We start from the raw sequence: 23,057 nt of genomic DNA on the forward strand, positions 1-23,057 counted from the left end.
AACTACAGTACCTTGCTTCATTCTTCAGTAAATTTAATAATTACCGCTCCTCCTGCCAATAGTTCTCAAATCAGATTTGTTCAATCCAATACTGAGCTTATTAGAGGACAGCTCTGTGTTCAGAATTCTTTGGCCAAAAAAGTACTTGAAGATGATGAAGCATGCCTTAGACAAGGGCACAATGATTAGCCATTTTCTCCACATAAAAAAAACAGCACGGAGTCACTACAGACCACAAAATCACCTGCTGTTAGCACACAGCTGCTACAAAAAGGTTCTGCATTTATCTAGTCCTTAATGCCACTAAGGAAGCCTAAAGGGAACAGCTTAATACAGGAGGAGAATGACACTACACAGAATATTTGGTATCAGTATTAAAGCCTATCTTTTCCAAATTTCCGTCCACCAGGACCATTTGATATTTGCTAAAAGAAAAAAATTCAACTTAAAACTTCTTGCAACCTTTATTTTTCAGGTGGTGTATTTACTGAGAAAAAAAATAAAATACTCCCAACATGGAAAGCTCTTCAGGAAACAATGAAGGTTCACAAAAACATTTCTTTACGAATATAAAACAAAATGTCAACTTTATATTAAATTGCTTTTATCGGAACTCAACTATTCTGTATCTGGTTGTTTGGAAAAGATTAAGATAATTCCTCTAAAACCAAAAAATTATACATAATGCTAGTTGTTTGCAATGTTGCACAGAGGGCAAAAGGACCCATATTAAATAGATTTTTATGTACGTATTTTAGTAAACAGAGTTGCAATTGCTCAAAATTACACTGATTTATTCCACATTGATTTAGCACTATCTAGAGATCATAATGGCATTAGATGTAATATAAAATCCACACTTTAGACACTTCAGTATCGGAAATCTACATTATTTGGTCAAAGGGAGGTGTTCATCAAGGCAAACAGACCTTCTGTGACTGGCTGGAGTTTTGACGACCGTTCTGAATCTGGAGAATGTAATGGCTCTGGCTCCTTCAAACTTTCCAAATGCATAAAAGGATCATAATCAGAAGATGCCAAATCAGATAGGCTCACAGGAAAATATTTGGGGTTGCTAAAGCACTGCGATCCATAAACACACCCATGAAGGACCTAAGAATAAAAATGAAGTTTAACATAAAAGTATCAAGAAAGCAAACAAACAAAAGAAATAAAAATAAACAGATTGGATACAGTAGTTGGTTAATTAGTTGGTTTTTAAGTGCTCCAATTTTCTGTTTTTACTATGATGTTTCACAGGTCTGCCATTAAATGTACAGTAATTTAAAACACACACTTTAGACAGATATTTCACTATTGTGATATGTACTATAGGTACTGACAATTATTCTACCCCAATTGCATGTGTTTAGAATTTCAAAATGCTCTTCATAAACAGAGATATGAACCCCACATGCAGCCACTTCTCTCCTCCCTTTGTGCAAGTAAGTGAACAAGCCAGGAAGTTAACTACCATCTCCCATTAAATCCGAAGAGGGATACTATATTCAACAGCTTCTAAACAAACAAGGATATGAAGTCAACGATAAACCATGGTTTGTTAGGGAGCCATTAACCATAGTTTCCCAGTTCAGATTTTTTCCTGGCTTGTGTGAAGAGAGGAACAAGGCTGCCATATGCAGTTACATAAGGCATGGTCATCTGATTATGACCACTGAGGGAACTTTTATTGGTTATCTGAAGTGCTATTTTTCATATTCAATGCCCTTCACGGCTTAGGAGCTTGGTACTTGGAAGGATTGTCTTTTTATGTGACAGCCTTCTGAAGTTGCATATCTGTTTTGTATTGTTAATCTGTTTTGCTTGTTTCTTCCAACCCTTTTATTCTTCTCACCTTGTTAGTAAAAACTTTAAAGATTAAAGAAAAAGTAACACACCCACACCATAAATCAAAGGGGGGGGGGGAGCAGCAGCAGGTACCTTATATATGCAATTGAGAACAGATTTTTCCATTTTATCATTTTCAGATCCTGACGTGTGAAGAGGTTGCAACAGTGTCTTTAAAGGCAATGCCATTATCCAGTCCAACAGACAGAGAAGTAGAGAGACCACCAGCTGCAACAGAAGGATTTCTAAATTACAGCTAACCATGAAGAGGAATCTGCTTACTCTCTGTTTTTGTCCTTCCTTTCTTAATTTAGCCTCAGCATTAATCTAGCTCAATAGTAGCACAGTACTTTGTATATTATGTCCAACTGTTTTGTGTGTGGGGGGGGGGGAAACATATATGCCAAATGTACATGGCATGAACGCACTAAAACGTCATCTATTTGAGTGTCATTAGGAGAGTTCGGCACAACACTTTTAGCTTTGAATGGAATACACCTATTGCTAATAGCAGCAGAGTGATTAAAGACTACCTAATACTTTGCTACACAAAGAAGAAAAACAGATACATTATGTGGCAGTCTGTACAGTGGTACCTCGGGTCAAGTACTTAATTTGTTCTGGAGGTCAGTTCTTAACCTGAAACTGTTCTTAACCTGAAGCACCACTTTAGCTAATGGAGCCTCCCGCTGCCGCCGCTGTGCGATTTCTGTTCTCATCCTGAAGCAAAGCTCTTAACCCGAGGTACTATTTCTGGGTAAGCGGAGTCTGTAATCTGAAGCGTATGTAACCCAAGGTACCACTGTATATGTTTTGAACACTCAAAAAAGGTTATAGTTTCTTGCAGGAACCAGTCACCTCAATGAGTCTTTATAACTATTGGATGGTATCCACACTACACATGAGCAGAAAACTCCAGCAATAGGCCATCCCACTCCAGTCTCTCACCTGCAGCCCTTGAAAACCCTGGATACCATCCACTTTCTATTGCAAAGAAAACAAATGGCTGGGACCAGTGATATACTTAAGAAAGATGACATAATTCATACCCTCTTGTCCTGTTCGTAAGAAGAAGCTTCTGTACTGGGCAAGAGATGAGTGATGGTTGCTATCAGGATCTATGGGAAATAAATAAATATTTGCTGTACCATTTCTACCATTTTTAGACTTTAAATAAACCTTTTAATCCACTGGCAGACATACTTTGAAAAACGGTTTTTGGTAGTTTTTTTCAGTCTTTGCATTTTTAAACTTTATCTTAGGTTTTCAAGAATACATACATAAGCAGAAGAAGTTATGTCCTGAATAAAATAAGCTGACACAATTGCATCACACTGTTATACTTCCCTCTGCAAACATACCCAGAACCACTATAATAAACAGACAAACAAACTAACTGAAGCAGAACTAACCCTCTCCCCATCCCCTGCAACTAACACACACTTTGGTTCCAAGTGTCATGAGAATGTCTCATTACTCTTCAGCAGGTAAGTGTAGCAAAGAAATAACAATCTACATGCAATGCATAATACATACCAAAATATATCAAATCTATCAAAATAACAGTTTACTTCAAGATGTTTGAACCCTCCTATGAAGTCATTTGTCACTATATTGGGTCACTAAATTTAAATACATTTCCACATTAAGAACAGAAGAATGTGAGAACCCTGATGGTTCAAACTAAAATCCTACTGATACAGTCCAGTTATCTGTTTCCTACACTGGCCAACCAGCTGGTCTGCAGCAACATATAGCCTTGACCAAAGTGGAGATAGAACACACCTGCCATGACTAGTAAACACTGATAAGTCTTAGCATCCCTGAATTTGTCTAACAGTTGGTGGCCATCAAAACATCTTGTGGATGTGACTTCCAGTATGCACTGTGTACTTCCTTTTGTCTATCCTGAATCTCCCAGAATACAGCTTCACTGGATGACCCTGGAATCCAGTATCATGATGAGAGAGACAAAGTTTCACCTTCATTATACTACCTATAATTTTATACATTGGTCTATTCCCACTTTTCATTTTAGTTTACTGGGGTATAGAAAATGTCTATTGTGTAGGGATTTATGATGGCTGTCAATGCAATCAGTTGTTTTGGATCATCCTTGCAAGTAAATTAATCAATGCAAATGGTTATGTTTCAGCTGTTATAATTTCTTATTATTAGTACAGACAAGGCAGCAGTGTTTGTTCCAATTCAGAGTGTTCCCACTCCACCATCACTTAGCAAGTCATTTGTTAAGCTCTTTGAAGTCTTAGGCTGCAGTTGTGAAGCTGCTTAAGAGCCTGAGTAATTCCAGAATCGAAGCCTTTAATAGTTGCTGCTATCAGTACTGGCAGAATTGATCTTTAACCACATTTGCTCAGAAGTCAGTTCCCTTGATTTCAGCATGCACTTAGAATTGGTGTTTGCTTTATTTTATTGCCTTCAACTGCTTGTAGCAAAATCCGTTGCACTTCACTGAAATATATTGAAATATTCCTTTCTCATGCACATTATTGTGGCCAAACATATTTACCTGTTTTTATTTTTCAAAAAAACATTTGCATTCTGTTATGGCACCTGCTTCATATTTCTCTTTTGGGTGAGATTTAAAATGTGAGGGCCATTAGAGTAGGTGGCTGTAACAGTGTGTTTCATTTTTTTTATTTATAAAATTTATACACCGCTTGATTGTAAAAAACAAACAAACCTCAAAGCACATTACAAAAAGATAAAACAATAAAATCAAACAGCTGCTCCTCCCCAATCAAGTAAGTAAATAAAAATGCTTAACTAAAAGTAGAAATTGTAGAAAGATTTTGGCAGATTTTTCTGCGCACTTTGGGGCAAAAGAGAGTAATTTAAAACAACTGTTGTTGAGACATTTCATTCCAAATCTGCTAGACTAGAGCCAGACAGAGGATGATGACAGGTGGGTGTCCTGTCTACTCCCAATGTAAATCCTGGCTACACCCACACTGGCAGGCTGTATAGTAGCTGAACCTGCTATTCTCAGTGTGCACCAACAGTTATGTTAACACAAACTATTCCGTACCCCTTCAAATTGATCAGGGTTTAAATATGATAATGTTAAGTAGGGCACAGACATTGGATTGAGGCCATATTGCTTAGCATCTATTTAGGTTTTCCTGGAAGGAGCTCTGTGTTATTAGTATTCAAAGTGGCAATGAGGATACAGGAAGTGTTGATGAATATACAGAAAGAGTGATTTAAGGAAGCCAAACAAAACTGCTTATGAAAAGGGAAAATGAACACAAATATACTATTTAGGTGTTCACATGTTCATTCCCAAAGCTTTGGTGCTGATTGGAACAACATTTACAAGCTGATAACATAGAGTGTGCTTATTAGAAAGCTTGCAAAATAGTCACAATCAATGGGGTACGTTCATCCCTGGATAAAGAATCTAAGAAAAGGCCAGGAGGGATGCATTGTAAGATTTACTCTACATGCTAAAGAGGGCACAAACTTCAGAGTAACTATGGGCAGAAATAGGAGGTCTAAAACGCAATTTAGTGCTGTGGATGCCCTGCCCACCAACTAAAACACTGAGGATGATATTGAGAAAGGAATCAGGAAGACAGCCAAAAAAGATGATGTAAATCAGGGGCAATACAAACTACCTCTAGCTACTTGAATGGAGGGACAAAAGAGCTTACCAGGATGTAGGGATTCAGAGTGCTTTTGATCCTGGCCACTGTTAGGACACATTCCCCCCTCTTTTTAATCCCCTATTGCAATAACCGACCAGAATGAAAGCATCTAAAGTAAACAGATGTACCCTTGCATCTCAATGATTTAAATTGGCCCACACAAATTAATGAAGTAGAAGGTTGTGCAATTATAATGCTATAATATATGCTTGTCTTCTATATTACAACGACATAAATGACGTAGCAAAGCCATTTAAAGAAACTTCAGTAAACTTAAAGGTAAAGGTAAAGGGACCCCTGACCGTTAGGTCCAGTCATGGACAACTCTGGGGTTGCAGCGTTCATCTCGCTTTAATGGCCGAGGGAGCCGGCATACAGCTTCCAGGTCATGTGGCCAGCATGACTAAGCCGCTTCTGGCAAACCAGAGCAGCGCACAGAAACGCTGTTTACCTTCCCGCCGGAGCGTTACCTATTTTTCTACTTGCACTTTGACGTGCTTTCGAACTGCTAGGTTGGCAGGAGCAGGGACCGAGCAACGGGTGCTGACCCCGTCGCGGGGATTCGAACCACCGACTTTCTGATCAGCAAGCGCTAGGCTCAGTGGTTTAGACTACAGCGCCACCCGTGCCACTAAACTTAAAACATGGTATATAAGCTGCAACCCTAACCCCATTTACCTGGGAGTAAGCCCCACTGAATTTAATAGAACTTACTCCTGAGTAGACATGTGCTGTAAGGCACTGAACTACTCCAATTACAGTTGTGGGGAGGGGGAAGTCTGAGGAGACACAGGACCTACTTCAAAGACTTTATGTCTGTAGATGAAAGCAGATCTGTGCACTGGGTTGTTGTTTTTTTTGTAAAATTTCATGTACTTATTGTTACACTTGGTGTCCAAACTTTTTTCAAAGAGGGCTAGATTTGATGAAGTGAAGGGCCTTGAGGGCAGACCAAAGGGTCAACCAAACTTGTTTAGGGTTGAAGTGCAATGCGCTCTACGTAGGGCTACCTTTGAAGGTGACCCGGAAACTACAACTAATCCAGAATGCGGCAGCTAGACTGGTGACTGGGGGCAGCCGCTGAGACCACATAACACCGGTCTTGAAAGACCTACATTGGCTCCCAGTACGTTTCCAAGCACAATTCAAAGTGTTGGTGTTGACCTTTAAAGCCCTAAGCGGCCTTGGCCCAGTATACCTGAAGGAGCGTCTCCACCCCCATCATTCTGCCCAGACACTGAGGTCCAGCACTGAGGGCCTTCTGGCGGTTCCCTCATTGCAAGAAGCAAAGCTACAGGGAACCAGGCAGAGGGCCTTCTCGGTAGTGGTGCCCGCCCTGTGGAACGCCCTCCCATCAGATGTCAAAGCGATAAACAACTACCTGACATTCAGAAGACATCTTAAGGCAGCCCTGTTCAGGGAAGTTTTTAATGTGTGACATTTTAATGTATTTTTGGTCTCTGTGGAAGCTGCCCAGAGTGGCTGGGGAAACCCAACCAGATGGGCGGGGTACAAATAATAATTTATTGTTGTTGTTGTTGTCGTCGAGGTTTGTTTGTTTGTTTGTTTTTTAGGATTTTACCCCAGGAAATAAGCTGCCACAGGAGCCAGACTGAACCGACCAGGAAGCCGGATTAGGCCCCCGAAACAGACTTTGGACATGCCTGCTATAGGAGATCTGGATAGAAAGGATCTGCTGCTTCTTGTCTAATACTTCAAGATTATGGAATTGTCTTTAGAAAGAGGACACAATGTGCTACTGGTTATCCTGAAGCAACATTGCACCCTAGAGCAGAATTACATGTTGCATATAGTTCTGTGCCCTCTCTTCTGAAGCACACTGGCACCGTCTGTGGAGGTAGATTACATTTCAACAATATATATAATAAAGTTAAATATTTTTACATTTCCTTCCTTTAGCTTTTTTTCCACATTTACCAACACCTACACTCCAAATGAAGAATTATAAACAAAACACCCCTCATTTGGGTGTTTTCGGACAACTGAAAATCTGTATGGCAAAAAAACTCTGACCATTTGAAAGTATTTTGCTTCATATTTCTAAAGCAAGGATTATAAAGCTAAAGTTCTATTTTTTCCTCATGTTTATACTTACCTGAATAATTTTTAATGGTGAATCTGCTTGGTACATTTGTAGCCTCTGTACATAATGAATCAACATATTAAGCATATTGCAAGCAACATGCGCAACCGTTTTATTTGGAAACTGTAGAAAAACAGAAAAAGTTATAAATGCATGGATTTCAGTATTAGCGCACACCATGTGATGGACTAGCATCTCATGACTGTTACATATTCGGAGGAGAATTACACACACTCAAAGCAAATTTTTAAAAACCCAGTCTTTTGTCAAGGAAGCAGCACAGCTTTAAATCAGAAACAGATTACTTTACTTGGATCTAAAACCTAAATAAAGAAACATCCAATACAGTCAACAATTATGGATTGCAAACAACCAGTAAAAGGTCTGAGGTTTGTGCTGAAAAACAACAGATTTATTTGGATGAACATTTTGTATTTGCATGTATTGTGCCAAGATTAGTATTTCCTTAAAAAAAAAAACCCCACCATGTTATGTGGCCGAATTTGATGCAAATCAGACTCTAAAAATCTGCAAAATGTAAAATATGATATATTTATTTTAAATTAACAAGTGTTGTCACAATATTTTGTTATTTTAATTGTGTAAATATGCAATATAATGGAAAACACAGGAGCTCTAGGGCATGGTACGCAAAGTGCATTTTGAATGCATATGGCCACAGGACCACTTTTTCATGTCTTTGCATTCAAGCCCCATGTTTGGTGAAAGAATCCTGCATTGCAGGGAGTTAGACTAGATGATTCTTGTTGTCCCTTCCAGTTCTATGGTTCTATGATCTTCCGCTTGGGCTTGTGTAGACATTAATGGCCTCATTCACATGTCATATGAAACCACAGTTTGTGCACTGCCTCCTTCTTTTTCCTACTCCTGCACACCAGGGAGCAGTTCAGAAGCTGTTGCTTCTGCTTAACCATAATTTGTCCTATCAGCTAGACTGAAAAAGTATGGTTAACATAAAACTATGGCTAGCTGAAACAATCATAGTTAAGGTTAATCATGGTTCTGGGCCTAGATGACATGACCTATGGGCCTATGATTAACCAAACTAAACCCCTTCCAGCTGTGTGAAAGAAGGGGAAGCTCATTACAGATAGTTCCTGCTCACGTATGTTGCACTAAACTATGGTCACATGTGGTGTGAAAACACTGCCATGGAATGAAATGGCCTTAAGTCCATGGTTCTGCTGAATTTGTGAAATAGCTAAGGCAGAGGTTCACTCAGGATTTTTTTTTTTTTTATCTATAGCTTTTGCATTGTGAACATTTCACGTTGGTGATGGCAGCAGAGGGTGAGGATTAAATACTGTGGAAACTTGCTGTAAAAAAAACCCATGCAACTTCCGCCTCTTTCTGAGTTGTAAGACCATAACTGGCATTGTAAGTGCCATGCTGAAGCACTTGCCTTAACGACAAAGCCTCTTATGATCTGCCAGGGGATGCTGAGGAAGTGGTAAAGCAGAATGCAGCAGGCAGAATACACATTGTCTGCTGTCTGCCTGAGGGCTTGGGTGGCTTCCAACTTATTATGATGAACATCAAAGAAAAATTCAGACGCTCCAACAAATCAAATGCAGATAGCTGGAGGTGTTCTTTGAAAACAGCCTTTACAAAAAAGCCAGACCCTGTACATGATGGACAATAGGTGAAGTAGTTGGAGATGTTCTATTGTCGGATTTATAGGTAAGTACCACAAATATGGACCTTGGAAGCAGCCTTACATACTCAAATTGTCAGCAATTACATGCCACCAATTTGTGGGAAGGTTTTTCATTCTGTGGGAAGCTCAAACTGCATGCAAGAGGCAAATGTGTTTTCCGGTAACAAACAGCAGCAACGTTTACTATGTTACTTATACGCTCTGAATTTAATAGCTACTCCTTTGCACAAAAATAGTCAGGAAATATTCAAGGCAAATATTATCAGGTTAAGCAGTAATTTTATTTTATGGAAATGATTCTTATTCAGAAAAAAATAGGGGGCAGATCTGAAGTACCCAAGGACTGCCTAAAACAGGGTTTCTCAAGCTTTCTACCCCTAGGACCAATTGAGATGGTTGAAAACTACAGAAGCCCATCAGTCACAAAATGGTGGCAGATGCAAGTAGTATGGCATAATTAGCTGGCAAATACTGATGTGACTTTCTACTGATACTTAATCCATTTTTGGAAATTGCTAAATTATTTGCCACAAGTGTTTTCCCTGTGGCAAGGAGTTCCATAGCTTAGCATTCCTTGAGCCAAGTACTGTACAGACATTTGCTCTGGAGGTATTGTGACTCAGCCTCCCAATTTTAGACAGAAGCTGCTGATCCAGAGGATTTAAGTGGGGAAGGCTTTTCCATTCAAATGCCTCTTGAATAATTTTTACCCATCTCCTGTAATTTCTCCCTATTCTCTTCTCACTGTACCTTATTTCCCCACACCATGTGAGTTTCTTTCATTCCTCTTCCCTGGCCCTTTCACATTCACTTATTCCTCCTATAACAGCCTCCCTCTTTTCTTTTCTTTTCTTTCCTTCTATTTCCAGTTAAATGTTTTATTAACTATTAACCTTTTATCTCACTTTCTAATTTCCCTCCGCACTTCCTTTGACTTTCTTCCCTTCTTCCCACTGAGTATCTCTTCTCTCCTGGCCATCTTCACCCAGCAGGAAAGAGCTGCTGGGGCTGCCGTTGGTACAGTCGAAGGCAGTGACATGTCTAAGGGCCAGGCAGGCAAGTGAGGAGGCACTAGGCAAGCTGTGGCATTAAGGCCCAGGACTCTTTGGTGGATCCTAGATCACTGTCTGAGAAAAAGTGGTCTAAAAGAGTAAGTGTGAATAAGTAAGTAAGACTGGGGGAGGGAGGCTTACTGCATATTTAGCTCTTATATGCGTTCGCCCACAAAAAAATAAATTTTCTAAATTATGGTCACAACTGAGGAATCATCTTCAAAATCAGGCTGCTCATAAAAGCTTGGTTTGCACCACTGTGATGGGACTTGAATAGTTAAGCAAAACATCTGAAGAGCCAAAATTTTGCCACTCCTGCCTTAGACAACATATAGGGCTGTGCTAAGTTCTTGCTCTTGGAATACATTGCCCTTGCACCGAAGCTGTGCATTTTTAATTTTCTGCAGGTGTGATGTCAAGTCGCCAAATATCTGGGGACTTTTATTCAGGGAGGGGACATGCTTTGACCCTAATCTTAATTTACTGCAAATCTCCATGACGGAAGGTTTCTGAAAGTTCTGAATAACCTGCCTTTAACATCTAAATCAGAGAATCATTTAGCTAGAAAGGTTCAGCCCCCTGCTCAATGAAGGAAATCTAGCTAGAGCATCAAGCTACAGAATTGGAGCAGCCCCAGCAGATGGCAATCCAACGATTGCTTGAAGACTCCCTAGGTAAATAGTCCCTATGTCTAACTGGTCTTACTGTTAAAAGTTTCTCCTGATATCCAACTAAAATCTAGCTTTTGCGCCTGTATTTGTGACTCTTTGTATTATGAACCTATTCAGTGGGTTCAGCAGAGAGAAGTTAAAGAACTTACTTTCTTGATAACGGTGACTTTTTGTCAACGGTCCCTTTAAAAAAGCCTGATGTTAAAATACTACGCTCTTTTCTGTTATAAAGGAGTTCTTTTATTAGACACCAATTCAAGCTCCATGTTGGTCCACTGGAGTCAATCCATAGAGCCAGTATGCCTTTCTCTAGCCTAAACTTTCAACAGTGGTTCAGCTTCACCCGTTGCTTAAAAAAATGGTCTGAGCAATAGAGTTTTTCTGTAGCATGGATGAGGTTTTGTAGTCACTTAGAACCCGAGCTATTTTGGAGCGGCACATAACACAGTCTCTAACTGCAGGGGTTGAGAAGAGCAATTAGGATCTTTGTACTAAGGCTTTCAAGGTGGTTGAGAGACAAAAGTTGTGACTTCACACTGTCTAGAGGAAATAAACACTGCCTATACTTTGATAGAGCAGCTTGGTTGGAGTTCAGAAAGTGTTGCTGCATCTGTGTTATAAGCCTGCAATTTGCTTTTGTCCAGTTCAATAGTGTGCTTACTGCACTTGTCAATACAACTGACAAGAAACATAGTATCTGGTATCTATACTCAATTCATGTCTCTCTGCAAGAAAAATAGCCAACTCCAAGAGTCTTTGAATAATGTGTGATCTAGTTTGCAAATAAGAGCCTCAATGTGTGATTCTTCTGGGCACAAAACTGTATTTGTGAACTTTAAATCTCTGTTAAAAAGAAGAAGAAAAAATGACATCAATTATTTCCCCTTACTCTGAAGCACCTAAAAGAAGTGTGCTGTATTAAGGTACTACACTTTATATTTTAAGCATTCATATTTAAAATTACTTTAAATTAAACCATTGCTTTGTAACAGCTATGAGATCTGGAAAATTTGGATAAAAACTGGCACCGTTTTAGGTCCGCCCCCACCAAGCATGTAAAAGTAATTGGGATGCTTTGGTTGAATACTATTGTTGGAAAGGGAATTGAAGAGGCTGATGTGGAATCTTACTTATATTCTAATCTTTGGCTGTGATTTTATGTGCACTCACCTGAAAGTAAGCCCCACAGAACGTGTTGGGAATTACTTCTGAGTAAACAAGTGTTACAACGTATGTAACCTGCATATGAATGTGATGTTAATATGCTTTAACACACTTTCGCATGGTTAAGCAGGGCTTACTGTCAAGTGAGCGTGCACAGAACAGAAACCAGCCAACGTTTATCTATGTGAGCCCTAGCGCTGCCTAGAGATCCTTCTAGGAAAATGAGAAAAGAAGGCCAGAAAAGCCACAGGGTGCACATGAAATACTGCACAGGGCCCTTTAAATCCAAATGGTTACATGCTTACTTTTAATGATGCACAGATCACATTCAGAGCTTCCTTTATCTGGGGATGATGGGATTCATGCACCAGTTCCTCACATATCCATATGCCAAGGCTACAAAGAGCAACACATCTGCAAAACAATGTTAGATAGCAATGTAAGCACTGACTTTAGCCAAGCTAAAACTAATGCCAAGGGAGTAGAAAACTTGTGGTATATTGAGAGTTTCAATGGTTTTTCAATGGTTTGTTTCATTAACCATAATCTACTGCTACTTCCTTTTAAAAGGAATTTAAAAGGATTTTAAGAATGCTTATCTATCTCCTTCTCAGATATATTCTCTGGATAACTCATAATGCAGTTGAGCAAAGGCAAATTTAAAAGAAAACCATGATTCAAATTAACATCAAAAGTCAACCCATATTGTGCTATTTAAATAATTTAGCTGAACACACAAATTGACCTATTTGCTCGAGGATCTGCAGTGATCCTTCTTTATTCATACCTTGCCGGTCCAGATGGCTCCTCTCTGGCAGCACTTAATACCGTTTTGATGATCAGTTCCTAAAGTAAGAATGTTCAAAGTCAGTCATCCAAAAACCCCTTAAATTTAAAATAAAGCTTTATTATGTGATAGGAAAAGTTCACAGAAATGGGAGAGTTACAAAACACTCTGCATTTGTTCATACTATCATACTATTTGTTCATAGACAAATAGAGACAGTATCCAATGGAACAAGGAATCTAAAGTTGTTTCAGCCATACATCCCTGCTGATTCCCTTGAATCTTCCAGCTTTGGGTACCATACTGTCAAGGAACTGCCATCGGAGCTGGAGGCGCAGAGAAGGCTCCAGAGGGATGCCGGAGAGGGTCCCAGTAGGGAGAGAGGCAGCCCATCCGCTGGGGAAGGAAATCAGCGTAACACCAGTGGAGAAGGGGGGCAGATGGGGGAATCAGAGAGGTGGCTCCAGGACTCCTCGCCGGAGACCAGCGGAGAGAGTACAGGTACTCCGCTGCCCACACCCTCCCTGCGCAGAAGACTTCCGCGCAGGGAGAGTAGGAGAAGACTGGGCGTCAAACAGCTTTTATGCTGGAAAAGGTTCAAGAAACGCCCACTGACGGATTCTGCCAGCGACTGAGGCAGCCACGAAACTTGAGGCTGTCCATACAGAAAGGGTTCAACCAGGTAACCTAGCCAGGAGTGGCGGCAACTTACGCACGAGCAACCCCTAGAACCATTACACATACCATGCCTAGCTGCACAAACATCCACTCCTTTACAGTGAGGAGCTGCTACTAGCCACCACTTTCTCAAAAAACAACAACAAACCACCCGAAACACATTGCCACCCAAGTGCTCTGGTTAAGCAAATAGCAATGATGAATGATTTGAACACAAAAATATCTCCTAACAAGAAGAAAAATGACTGAAGCTGCTATCCTATACACACTTACTTGTTCCAACAGCTGCATTTAGACATAATAATAAACAATATTTATCAATACATGAATTAACATTGGGTATGCGCACTTCCCCCTCTTCTCCAAAACAACAGAAAGGAGATCAAAATCCTTTGCTGCTGTTTTTAACTAGCCACAGGGCAAATTGTGGTTAGTCTTAAACAATTAACTGAAAGCAGCTCTGTCCTGCCCTTGGAGAACCAGTTTCAAAAATGGTGCTGAAGGTCCTCTCCTCACGCTGCCTTCCCAAAGCCAACTGAGCGAGGCCCTGGGCTTTGGGGAGGAGGCACAAGGCTATGGCAGGGTCCTAGTGCCTCACTTACCCAGAATTGGAAAGGCAGCGTGAGGGCTTGGGTTGGACTACTCTGCTCTACAGAGAGAATCTGCTCCCAGTATTTGGAACTCCTTATCAAGGGACATCTAGCTAGTCCCATATTTGATGACCTTTTCCAGGCAAAAACATTGTTTACTTAGATATGTCTTTTAGCCCATTAGCTAACATATGTTGAAACTGGTTCTTTTTGTTGCTTTTACTGATGTTTTCTACCTGCCTTGTTCTTATGTTGTTGTTTTTTTAATTAGGCACTATTTTCACTGCATCTGTATTATTATTAGCTGCCTTGACTATGGAAAGGTAGGATGCAAATTCAACAAGCAAACCGATAAATAGTAGTAGTAGTAGTAATAATAATAATAATAATAATAAATAGACATGCATAGGATTGTGCCAGGAGCTGCTACTCAGCTGAAAACAGCTAAACAAGGGGAAATATATGCATAGTACACAGCATTTCAAAACCTACCTTCACATCTGTAAACGGAGACACAACAATGTCAGGAGTGCTTGGGTGTAGAGCTGGGAGTTCACAATATAAATTGGGAAAGCAAACCAGAGAGCCTAAGAGAACTTGTGCTTCTACTCTTGGTGCCTGAGAAAAAGAGAAAGATACAAACAGATGATAAAGTTTAGTCTTCATCTTGAAATGAAACGTTTTAAGCACAGGTCTCTTGGGATATTAAAGTCATGAAGGGGCAACATGAGTGGGAAAAGGGTCACGTAGCCCTGGCAGGATTTTAAATTACACAAGAAGCCCCTACAACTAGAAGAGGCTTACTGCTGCAGAACGTACACTGGGGTTGAGAAAGCTGGCCAGAGCCATGAGCCATTGGGATGGGGTAAAGCCCTGTTCTACTTTATTGCCCCTTCAATCACCCAAGGACCAGAATGATGATGAGCTGCTTGCAGTGCTTTGTTGGCTCATATGCTGGTGATATGTTTGACCTGCTGGGGATGCTTCAGAGTTATTTTTTTGAGAACGCAATTGCACTGGGGCTGCCTTCAGGCATTACAGCTTATTGTTATTTGTTAGCTATTCAGTTTGATAGTTACCTTATGCATAGCAGTTTCTAGGTAACTTAGAACCAAGTTAAAAGCATGTACAACATAATAGCACCATTTTCTTACATTTGTCCCTTATGCTTGCCCTTTAAAGACCTTCCCTCTTTTATTATTATTATTATTTATTCAATTTATACATTGTCCTATACCCGGAGGTCTCAGGGCAGCTTCTGTTGTTTGATACCCTTACCTCTCCCTTTGCTAGCTTCATGTAATATTTAAATTTAGATTGCAAGCTCCCTAAGGCAAAGGAGCACAGTGTATGGCAGGCAAATTTGGAAGCAATTGGATGTATAAAACACCGTGCCAAGAATGTAAACAACCTGTACATTATCTAATATACATCTTTATAATAATACACTTTTGTAGTAAATAAATATAATATGCTAATTTGCTTTTAAGGCGACAAAGTCCCTGCTTAGAAAGACTTTAATTGGTAAACTTTGTACACAGCATCCTAGTAACACACACACACACACGTTTGTGTGTGTGTGTGTGTGTTATATAACTCATAGCTATATATAAAATTAAGCTGTATATAAATGGACTGTTGGACTCACCCAAATGGTACTTTTAGCCAGTGGCCATCCATTAGGTAGGATCTAGCACCACCTCATGGCTAAAGGTGAAAAAAAGACTCACAGACCCCAGGAAGTGAAGTGGCGGGTGGGGAGACAAGCAAGAAAATAAATAGACCTCCTTCCCTCTTTTTAATTATAGAAAAGGAAGGCTAAATACAGACATCCCCCCACATGTGTTCTACTCATGTGCAACTACGTATATGCCTGGTGCTGGGAAATAAATTTAAAACAGAATGCCAGGAAATGGCGGGAAACAGCCCAGAGGAGGTCAATGAGGGTGGAAGAAGTCCCAAAGAGACTGAAAGCACAGTGGGGATTTGTTTAGGCTGTCAGGCCTCCCCACCTAACAGCTGACACGGAGGGTAGCACAGCAGCCGCTGCAGCTGCTTTTCTGCATGGCCTCCAGCTGGCCCCAGAGCTTCAACTCTAGTTTAAAAGAGAGTTGTCTGGAGAGACAGAAGGGGGAAAAATAGGTGTTTGGAGGCTTTTTAGAGGATGTTCTCCACTTTAGGCAATTTCACTTATGTGTATGGGAACCCGGAATGTAACCCCCACATAAATGGTGGGGACGCCTGTCCTGGAGAACAAAAGGAAAAACATTCATATTGAACACAATAAAAAAAACCAAAAGGAGAGCTAAGACCACAAATCCATCTCAGGCAGAGGCAGGAAATGGACAGGAGTCAGCACTGGAAGGGGTTGTATGTGCCTTGACTCTGAGTTGCTTATCCTGTTTCTGGATACCAGGTGGTGCGAGATCCTACCTGATGGATGGACACCCACAGAAAATCTAATAGAATGGCTGAATATAATTAACCTGGGCAACAGCTTAGGACCAGCTATCTGAGAGAGCATTTCCTTCTGTATAAACCAGCCCAGTCATACAACAAAAGGAGGGCCTTCTCTGTGGTGGCCCTCCCACTATGGAATGACCTCCTAGAGATATGTCAGGCACATATGTCAGGCTGGAGTTACATCGGTGGCAAAAACTTACTTATTCACACCAGCGTTTCAAGGCACCCATCCTTAGTACTGACTTTAGTGAACTCTGGTATATATTTAATTGTTACTTTGTTGTACTGGTTTTATCTTGTAAACTGCCTTGCTATTTTTCAGTGAAATGTGGTCTGTAAATAATTTTAAACAGCAGCAATAATTTTTGTTAAAAGAAACTCACATTGAGAAAAGAGGATGCCGCCACTCTACCAGCTGCGACAATGAAGTCCATGATCAGCATGGTAGCACCAGGTAAACCAAGTGAAAAAAACTGAGGAGAACAGTGCTTGATGATTGTATTGACAATATCCTTGGAGGAAAAGAGAAACAGAACTGTTTAACAGACAGATCGCTTGCAACTTCCATAATAGACACTCTGTTAAATAAAAAGACTAACAAAAGGACAAAATAAATAGTATGAAACCCTATTTTGAGAATGCCAATGGCAGCATTTGGAGATTGTGATAATCTATGTTGTATTCTGATGGGAATAAGTCACAGCAAATATTGGGTTTCCGTGCCCCTACTTTCCCTTTTGGTGTGGTTGCAAGGAGATTAGAAGCTGTTTGCTTCTGTTTTGAATTCACCACAGTTTAGTGTGTTGTCTCCATCCTAAACTGTTTACATGGTTTATTTGAAACAAACCAGTGTTAAGATTTAGTCACAGGTTATTGGGTTTGGATGAAGCAACAAGCTGTGTTCAACTAAAAATGGAAGCAAAAGCAAACACTTCCTTCAGGAGCAGGAAGGGTTTGTGTGCTACAAAAGCCCAAGGCTTGCCTAGGTTCATATCCTGAATGATAAACCATGGAGGAAATCATCATGATGTCCAAGTGCAGCTAGGGAGTGAAACTGAACCTGAATGAAAAATAATTTCCCAGTGAACTGGAATAAAACTATTACCCAAATCTAGCCACATTTCTTCACAGGATTTGCAGTTACACTGGAACTTATCAAGATGTGAACATTCTCTCAAAATAAATTATTCACAAATTTGTTCAAGAAAAGTAGGATTACTGCTCTTGGTATAATTTTTTATTAAGTTGTATAGATCTCTTTGGTGCCAGGTGAAGTCCATTTTATTTCTCCAGGTTTTTCAAGTCTTAAAATTTCAATCTTAAATGTTTACTACACTTGAGAACTTCTGTACTGCTGTCGTTCCCAGTGTTAGAAACTGAGATATGAAAGCTAGGAGCTAAACGGCACCTGAAACCTATGCTATTGGCGCTTTTTTAATAAAAAGAATACAAAGCTGGAAATGAATGAACTGCAGCTAAAATATTATGTTCATTTTTCACATGGTTGAGTCTTTCCCCAGCCCACTTCCCTCATATTCTTAAGAGGGTCTCTTTTCCAGTCTTCAGAGAGTAGCTGGAAGTGGGGAGGCAGAAAAAAGATCCCCCTTTTCCTTCCACTCTGCAATTTGAATCTGAAATCTTACATGCAGAGCTCAGAAACTGCTCATGCTGATGAAATTCCATGTCACAAAATGTGCCTAGGACATTGGGAGTTGTTGGCTTTAAATCAGGATTTATTCTGCCACTGTTTTTATTTTGCTTTTTTTAGTGTTAATTGCCCAGAGAACTTTTGTATTAGGTGGCTTTCACAAATGTGAATCATGGGAATAAAACCTAAATTTGTCTTGAGGGCGCAAAATGATTAGTCAGAAATGCCTCCAAGTTAGAACGGACCATCAGAGAAAGAAGAAAATGAAAGACAGTAAAAAGCAGAACAAAATATTTAACAAATGGGAGTAGAGTTTCCTTCTAAAGTATCTGCTAACTCTAAGAGAAGATGAGTAAGATTACTGGAACCAATGTCTCCTTATTTGCCAACGACCCTTAGATTTCTGGGAAGGTATCTTATTCAGCAGTATGACAGATTCTTGGCAATTATACCCAAAAGGCATAGCTTTACCAGAACTATTATAAATTGGTAATTAGATTGTTTTGCAAGGACTTGAAACTGTGAGTATGAGACAAAATCTTGCAGTGTATTGCATGAATTGTCACTTAAGTTACGGTAAGACAGCCTATAGTCAGACTTGCAGAACAAAGACTCTGGGCTAGTTCTCATGAACAGTGTATGAGGTGGCAATCCTGTGTATAGGCTCTAATATTTTAGACTTTAGGTGTGACTCTTATGATTGGTTTTTAATTATTTCTGGAGGAGCATTCAATCACAAAGAAAACAAGATGTCAATTAAAAAAGAAATTGAGAACACTTCTCCCTGATAGCTCGTTGGTTTGTTTGTTTTTTGAGTGAAAGGGTATGGACCCATCTACAATCCAAAAGAGTGCAGCTCAAACACAGATCTACCATGTCATCTTTTGTTTGCAAGAGTTAAGCCTCTGTCTCTAAGAAGCAATCATTTTTTAAAAATATTATTCAAAAAATCCTATGCTTTTCTTGGAAGCTTATCAATGAAGAGATCAGAAGTGGCAGGCAAGGGTCCTGAAACGCAGCTTGTTCAACACTAGTGATCTTTCCCTGAAACATGTAGCCACAAGAATTAGTTGGGTGCATTCTAAGTTTACTCAAGAAAGGCCCAGCCAGTAGCCTGATACTATGTACCCTATAACACTCCCCAGCTTCTTGTATAACATACAGTGGTACCTCGCAAGACGAATGCCTCGGAAGACGAAAAACTCGCAAGACGAAAGGGTTTTTTGTTTTCCGAGTTGCTTCGCAAGACGGATTTCGCTATGGGCTTGCTTCGCAAGACGAAACGTCTTGCGCCTTTTTTTTAAAACCGCCAATGCATTCCTACGGGAAACCGTCAATACGCAGTGGTGCTTCGCAAGATGAAAAAACTCGTAGAACGAAAAAACTCGCAGAACGAATTAATTTCGTCTTGCGAGGCACCACTGTACAGTTTTCTTGTCAGTGGCAAGAAGCATGTAGAAATGGTTCCCCAATATCAGAAAGTTTGAAAACCACTTCTTTAAAACATAATTTACAATGAATAAAAACTCCAAGTGAGGATTATGTTTGCAAATTCTCAAAGGCATACTCTGCAACACGTTTTTAATTTTCTGGGTTCACGATTGCTCAGAAATGCGCTTCAGAATAAAGTTTAAATGATCGAGGCCCCTTACCTGATCAACGTGAAGTAGTCCACAGTGCATTATATTGTAGAAATGAGTTAAAAAGTCCCTGTTTGGAGAAACGTCTTGTCTCCGCTTCATTGTATTACATATGAGTTTATAAGCATGTAACTTGCCTTGTTTGTACTTATCACTCAACATGGTTGCCTAATATTAAAGAATGAAGCCACAATGTTAACACTTTCATACGTTACCCCATTTTCATTTTCATATTCACAGAATGGGCTGCACTGTGCTTACCTTGAACAGCCACGGAGTCAGAATTCGCAACGGAGGAATTAGAACTGGTGGAGAAGGTGATGTCATGTTATCAGCTGAAATGCCAAGATTGTCTCTAATCTGAAATTGTTTAGAAATACAATGCAAACTTGTGTGAAGATGAATTTGCTGCTTCAATTCTACCTTAAAATACTTTTTTTAGGCTGAGCGGCTAAAAATATTCAGTTCTCCAAATACCTTAGCAAGATTTTGCCAGAGTTCACAAAGGTAATCAAAAACTTGAGCATGTATTTCAGGGTCCATAATGGAATTGACATCTCCTAAAATTCCTAGCATTCGTCTCCACATTACAGTAGCTACATCTGCATGCCACCCAGTGACTGTTCCTCCTGCCATCACACTGCAGCATTCAGATGGAAAATCACTAGTTTCTGTAACAGAAGGAAAAACAAACAAAACTTCAGGCCAGCTATTATTTGGAGGTGGATTAAGAAGTTAAGGGGGGAGATGATGCGAGGTGTGCAAGAACGTCCATTTGTGCAATGGGGCTTTCCTCCTTCCTCATGACCCCCTGGCTCTAAGGGGGTCAGGAAAACCCCCAGAGAACCACATGTGGGGAAGAAGGAGGGATCATTCTGTCTGGCAAGCTGAAATGCTTGTGTTGACAGAATGACCACAACAGCAAGATGTTGAATTCCTCCCAAGAAAAACCCATTAATATGTTGCATCAAAATATATGCTAGCCAGGTGGAACAGAGCAGATATGGTCCCTCAATCCCCCGCTGTGCCACATTTACCCAGTTTATTTAATGTATAAATAGTCCATGCTCCTGCTTTAATCAAGCAGATGAAATTTTTACTTTCTCCCAGGAGTTAAAAACATGATTAGTAAGACAAATTTAATGAACGGCAAACAGAAAACACAAGTACTGTTCTCTGAGACTTCCACAATTCTTAAAATAGTGAGCACTGTATAGGAAATGAAATAAAAACTATTCTTTAGGTTTTCTAGCTAAGTTATTGCCTAGGTCATCTGGTGTCTGTAAAACAGAGTGGTGGAGCTTCTCATCCAGCTGTAGATCTTTCTGTTCGTTGTGATCTGCACTCAGAGTGGCAGGTGATGGTGTCTGCGATCGTGATCCAAGAGCAGACTGGATTGGTGATGCGCTTTCAGAACCTGCAAATGGCATTTTAGCTATCAGAATTAAAAGTGCATTTACTCAGCCTTCATTCTGATTTGCAAGTAGCATACAAAGCTCAACAGCGGCACAACAAACAAACATCTAAAAATATGTTATTAGCAGCACTTTGGACACCTATACAGTCAAATTAAGTTGCTGGTACTGGTAAATTCGTAATTTTATTTGTTATAGGAATAATTTCCAAATATCCTATGTATCAAAAGTGGGGCCAGCAACAAAATATCCAGTCCCTGGGTGTTTACTATATGCTGTTGACGTCTTCAACAGGCTAATTTCCTGCTCAACTTTGGGGAAATTGAAAAGCTGCTTGATGGTTTATAGGGGTGACAGATGAAGGGGGGGGGAAGGTTAGTATGGATGTAGTTTTGCCATGTGCAGACCTCTGGATCATGGCTACAAAATCTGCTTGATAGAAAGAGGTCTATTCTTCCAGAAAACAATACTCTGGGATTTTTTTAAAAAAATCAATTTAACTGGCACAATATACCCCATAAATTATATTATTCAGATAAACTTTATAGTCTATACTTTTCACCATTTCTAAGAGGAAGGCTGTAAAAATGAATGTGTTCGTCTTTAAGTTGTTGGTACCCCAACTCGTCTTATTGCTGCCACAGAATAAAATGGCTAATCCTCTAGAAATGAGTTAAATACTCAGAAATTTCACTCCTCTGCTTTGCAACAGAGGAATAACCCAGTCAGATGGACGGGATACAAATAATACATTATTTATTATTATTATTATTACCTGTAATAGTTGCTGCTTCAGCAGATAGCGGTTGTTGATTGAGACTGCTGGTCTCAGAATCAATATGGAGTGTAGTTAGACTAGCAACTTCCTGTTCTTCAGCACTTTGCTGAGGTCCTGAACCTGCATCAGACTCTACAGAAGTTGTTGCGCCACCTTCAGGGCCAAAGCTGAAATCTACAGAGAGATATAGATACATATCTCAATGGCCTAACTAAAAGCATAGACCTGATCAATTTCAAAAACATAGGACTTTCCTACAAAGGGCATTCTTGCTACCTTTCATCTTGTGTTTAATGCAAGTGAGTTGTGGAATCATGTGCAGATTCCAACAAATCTAAGCAACATGATCCAGTGTTTTGGGATCTTATGACTAAACAATGAGGCAGAAGAAATTCTGGAGAAATAGTTTCTCCTTCCTAGAAAATAATAATCTTCAACTTTGCAAAGGCTTTGGCAGCATGCATCACTTACCCTCCTGAGAGGCTTGTATCTGTGTGCGCAAAAACAATATCATCAGGGTTTAGCCACCAATTGAGGGTGAACTGTTGTTGAAAAGGAATAAGCAGCTACTGGACAGGAATCTCAACCAGTGAATCAATTGATGCAAGCTATTACGGCCCTTTGTAGCTTTACTAGGTATATAGTCTAAAGTGCTAAATAGCTCTTGTTCTGCCTGTCCTAAAACAGGGAGATCTTCCCCACAACCGCATCAAAGATCAATTATGAAGGTCTGGAACTAAACTAAACACAATGAGCTATTGTTGATGATGCACCCAAGTTGTTGTAGTGTGAGGGACATATTCATGACCCTGAGGAAACCATCACAGTGGAAAAGAAGGATTGCAAAGCTGAGAAGTTCCTTCCCCACCAGCA

At 40.0% G+C, this 23,057-nt stretch overlaps 1 protein-coding gene across 21 annotated transcripts in view; it reads right to left on the bottom strand.

Annotated features, from left to right (window-relative positions):
* The window catches only part of RALGAPA1 (Ral GTPase activating protein catalytic subunit alpha 1), a 123,143-nt gene that overhangs the window by 46,693 nt on the left and 53,393 nt on the right, over positions 1 to 23,057 (bottom strand). For all 21 annotated transcript variants that reach the window (XR_014514050.1, XR_014514051.1, XM_083451545.1 and 18 more), the window contains 13 exons: positions 22,182 to 22,358; positions 21,256 to 21,408; positions 20,469 to 20,662; positions 20,253 to 20,351; positions 20,004 to 20,159; positions 17,087 to 17,215; positions 14,733 to 14,858; positions 12,973 to 13,031; positions 12,491 to 12,599; positions 7,633 to 7,743; positions 2,898 to 2,966; positions 1,942 to 2,076; positions 930 to 1,113 (listed from right to left, as the gene is read on the bottom strand). Coding sequence is in view for 19 of the 21 variants with exons in the window: in XM_083451545.1 (XP_083307671.1) it covers positions 930 to 1,113; positions 1,942 to 2,076; positions 2,898 to 2,966; positions 7,633 to 7,743; positions 12,491 to 12,599; positions 12,973 to 13,031; positions 14,733 to 14,858; positions 17,087 to 17,215; positions 20,004 to 20,159; positions 20,253 to 20,351; positions 20,469 to 20,662; positions 21,256 to 21,408; positions 22,182 to 22,358 (1,701 nt within the window). In the remaining 2 variants the exon portion in view is untranslated. The remainder of the gene's footprint in view (positions 1 to 929; positions 1,114 to 1,941; positions 2,077 to 2,897; positions 2,967 to 7,632; positions 7,744 to 12,490; positions 12,600 to 12,972; positions 13,032 to 14,732; positions 14,859 to 17,086; positions 17,216 to 20,003; positions 20,160 to 20,252; positions 20,352 to 20,468; positions 20,663 to 21,255; positions 21,409 to 22,181; positions 22,359 to 23,057) is intronic.

This window comes from Podarcis tiliguerta (genome assembly GCF_965153285.1).
Source record: "Podarcis tiliguerta genome assembly, chromosome: 1".
Lineage (NCBI taxonomy): Eukaryota > Metazoa > Chordata > Lepidosauria > Squamata > Lacertidae > Podarcis > Podarcis tiliguerta.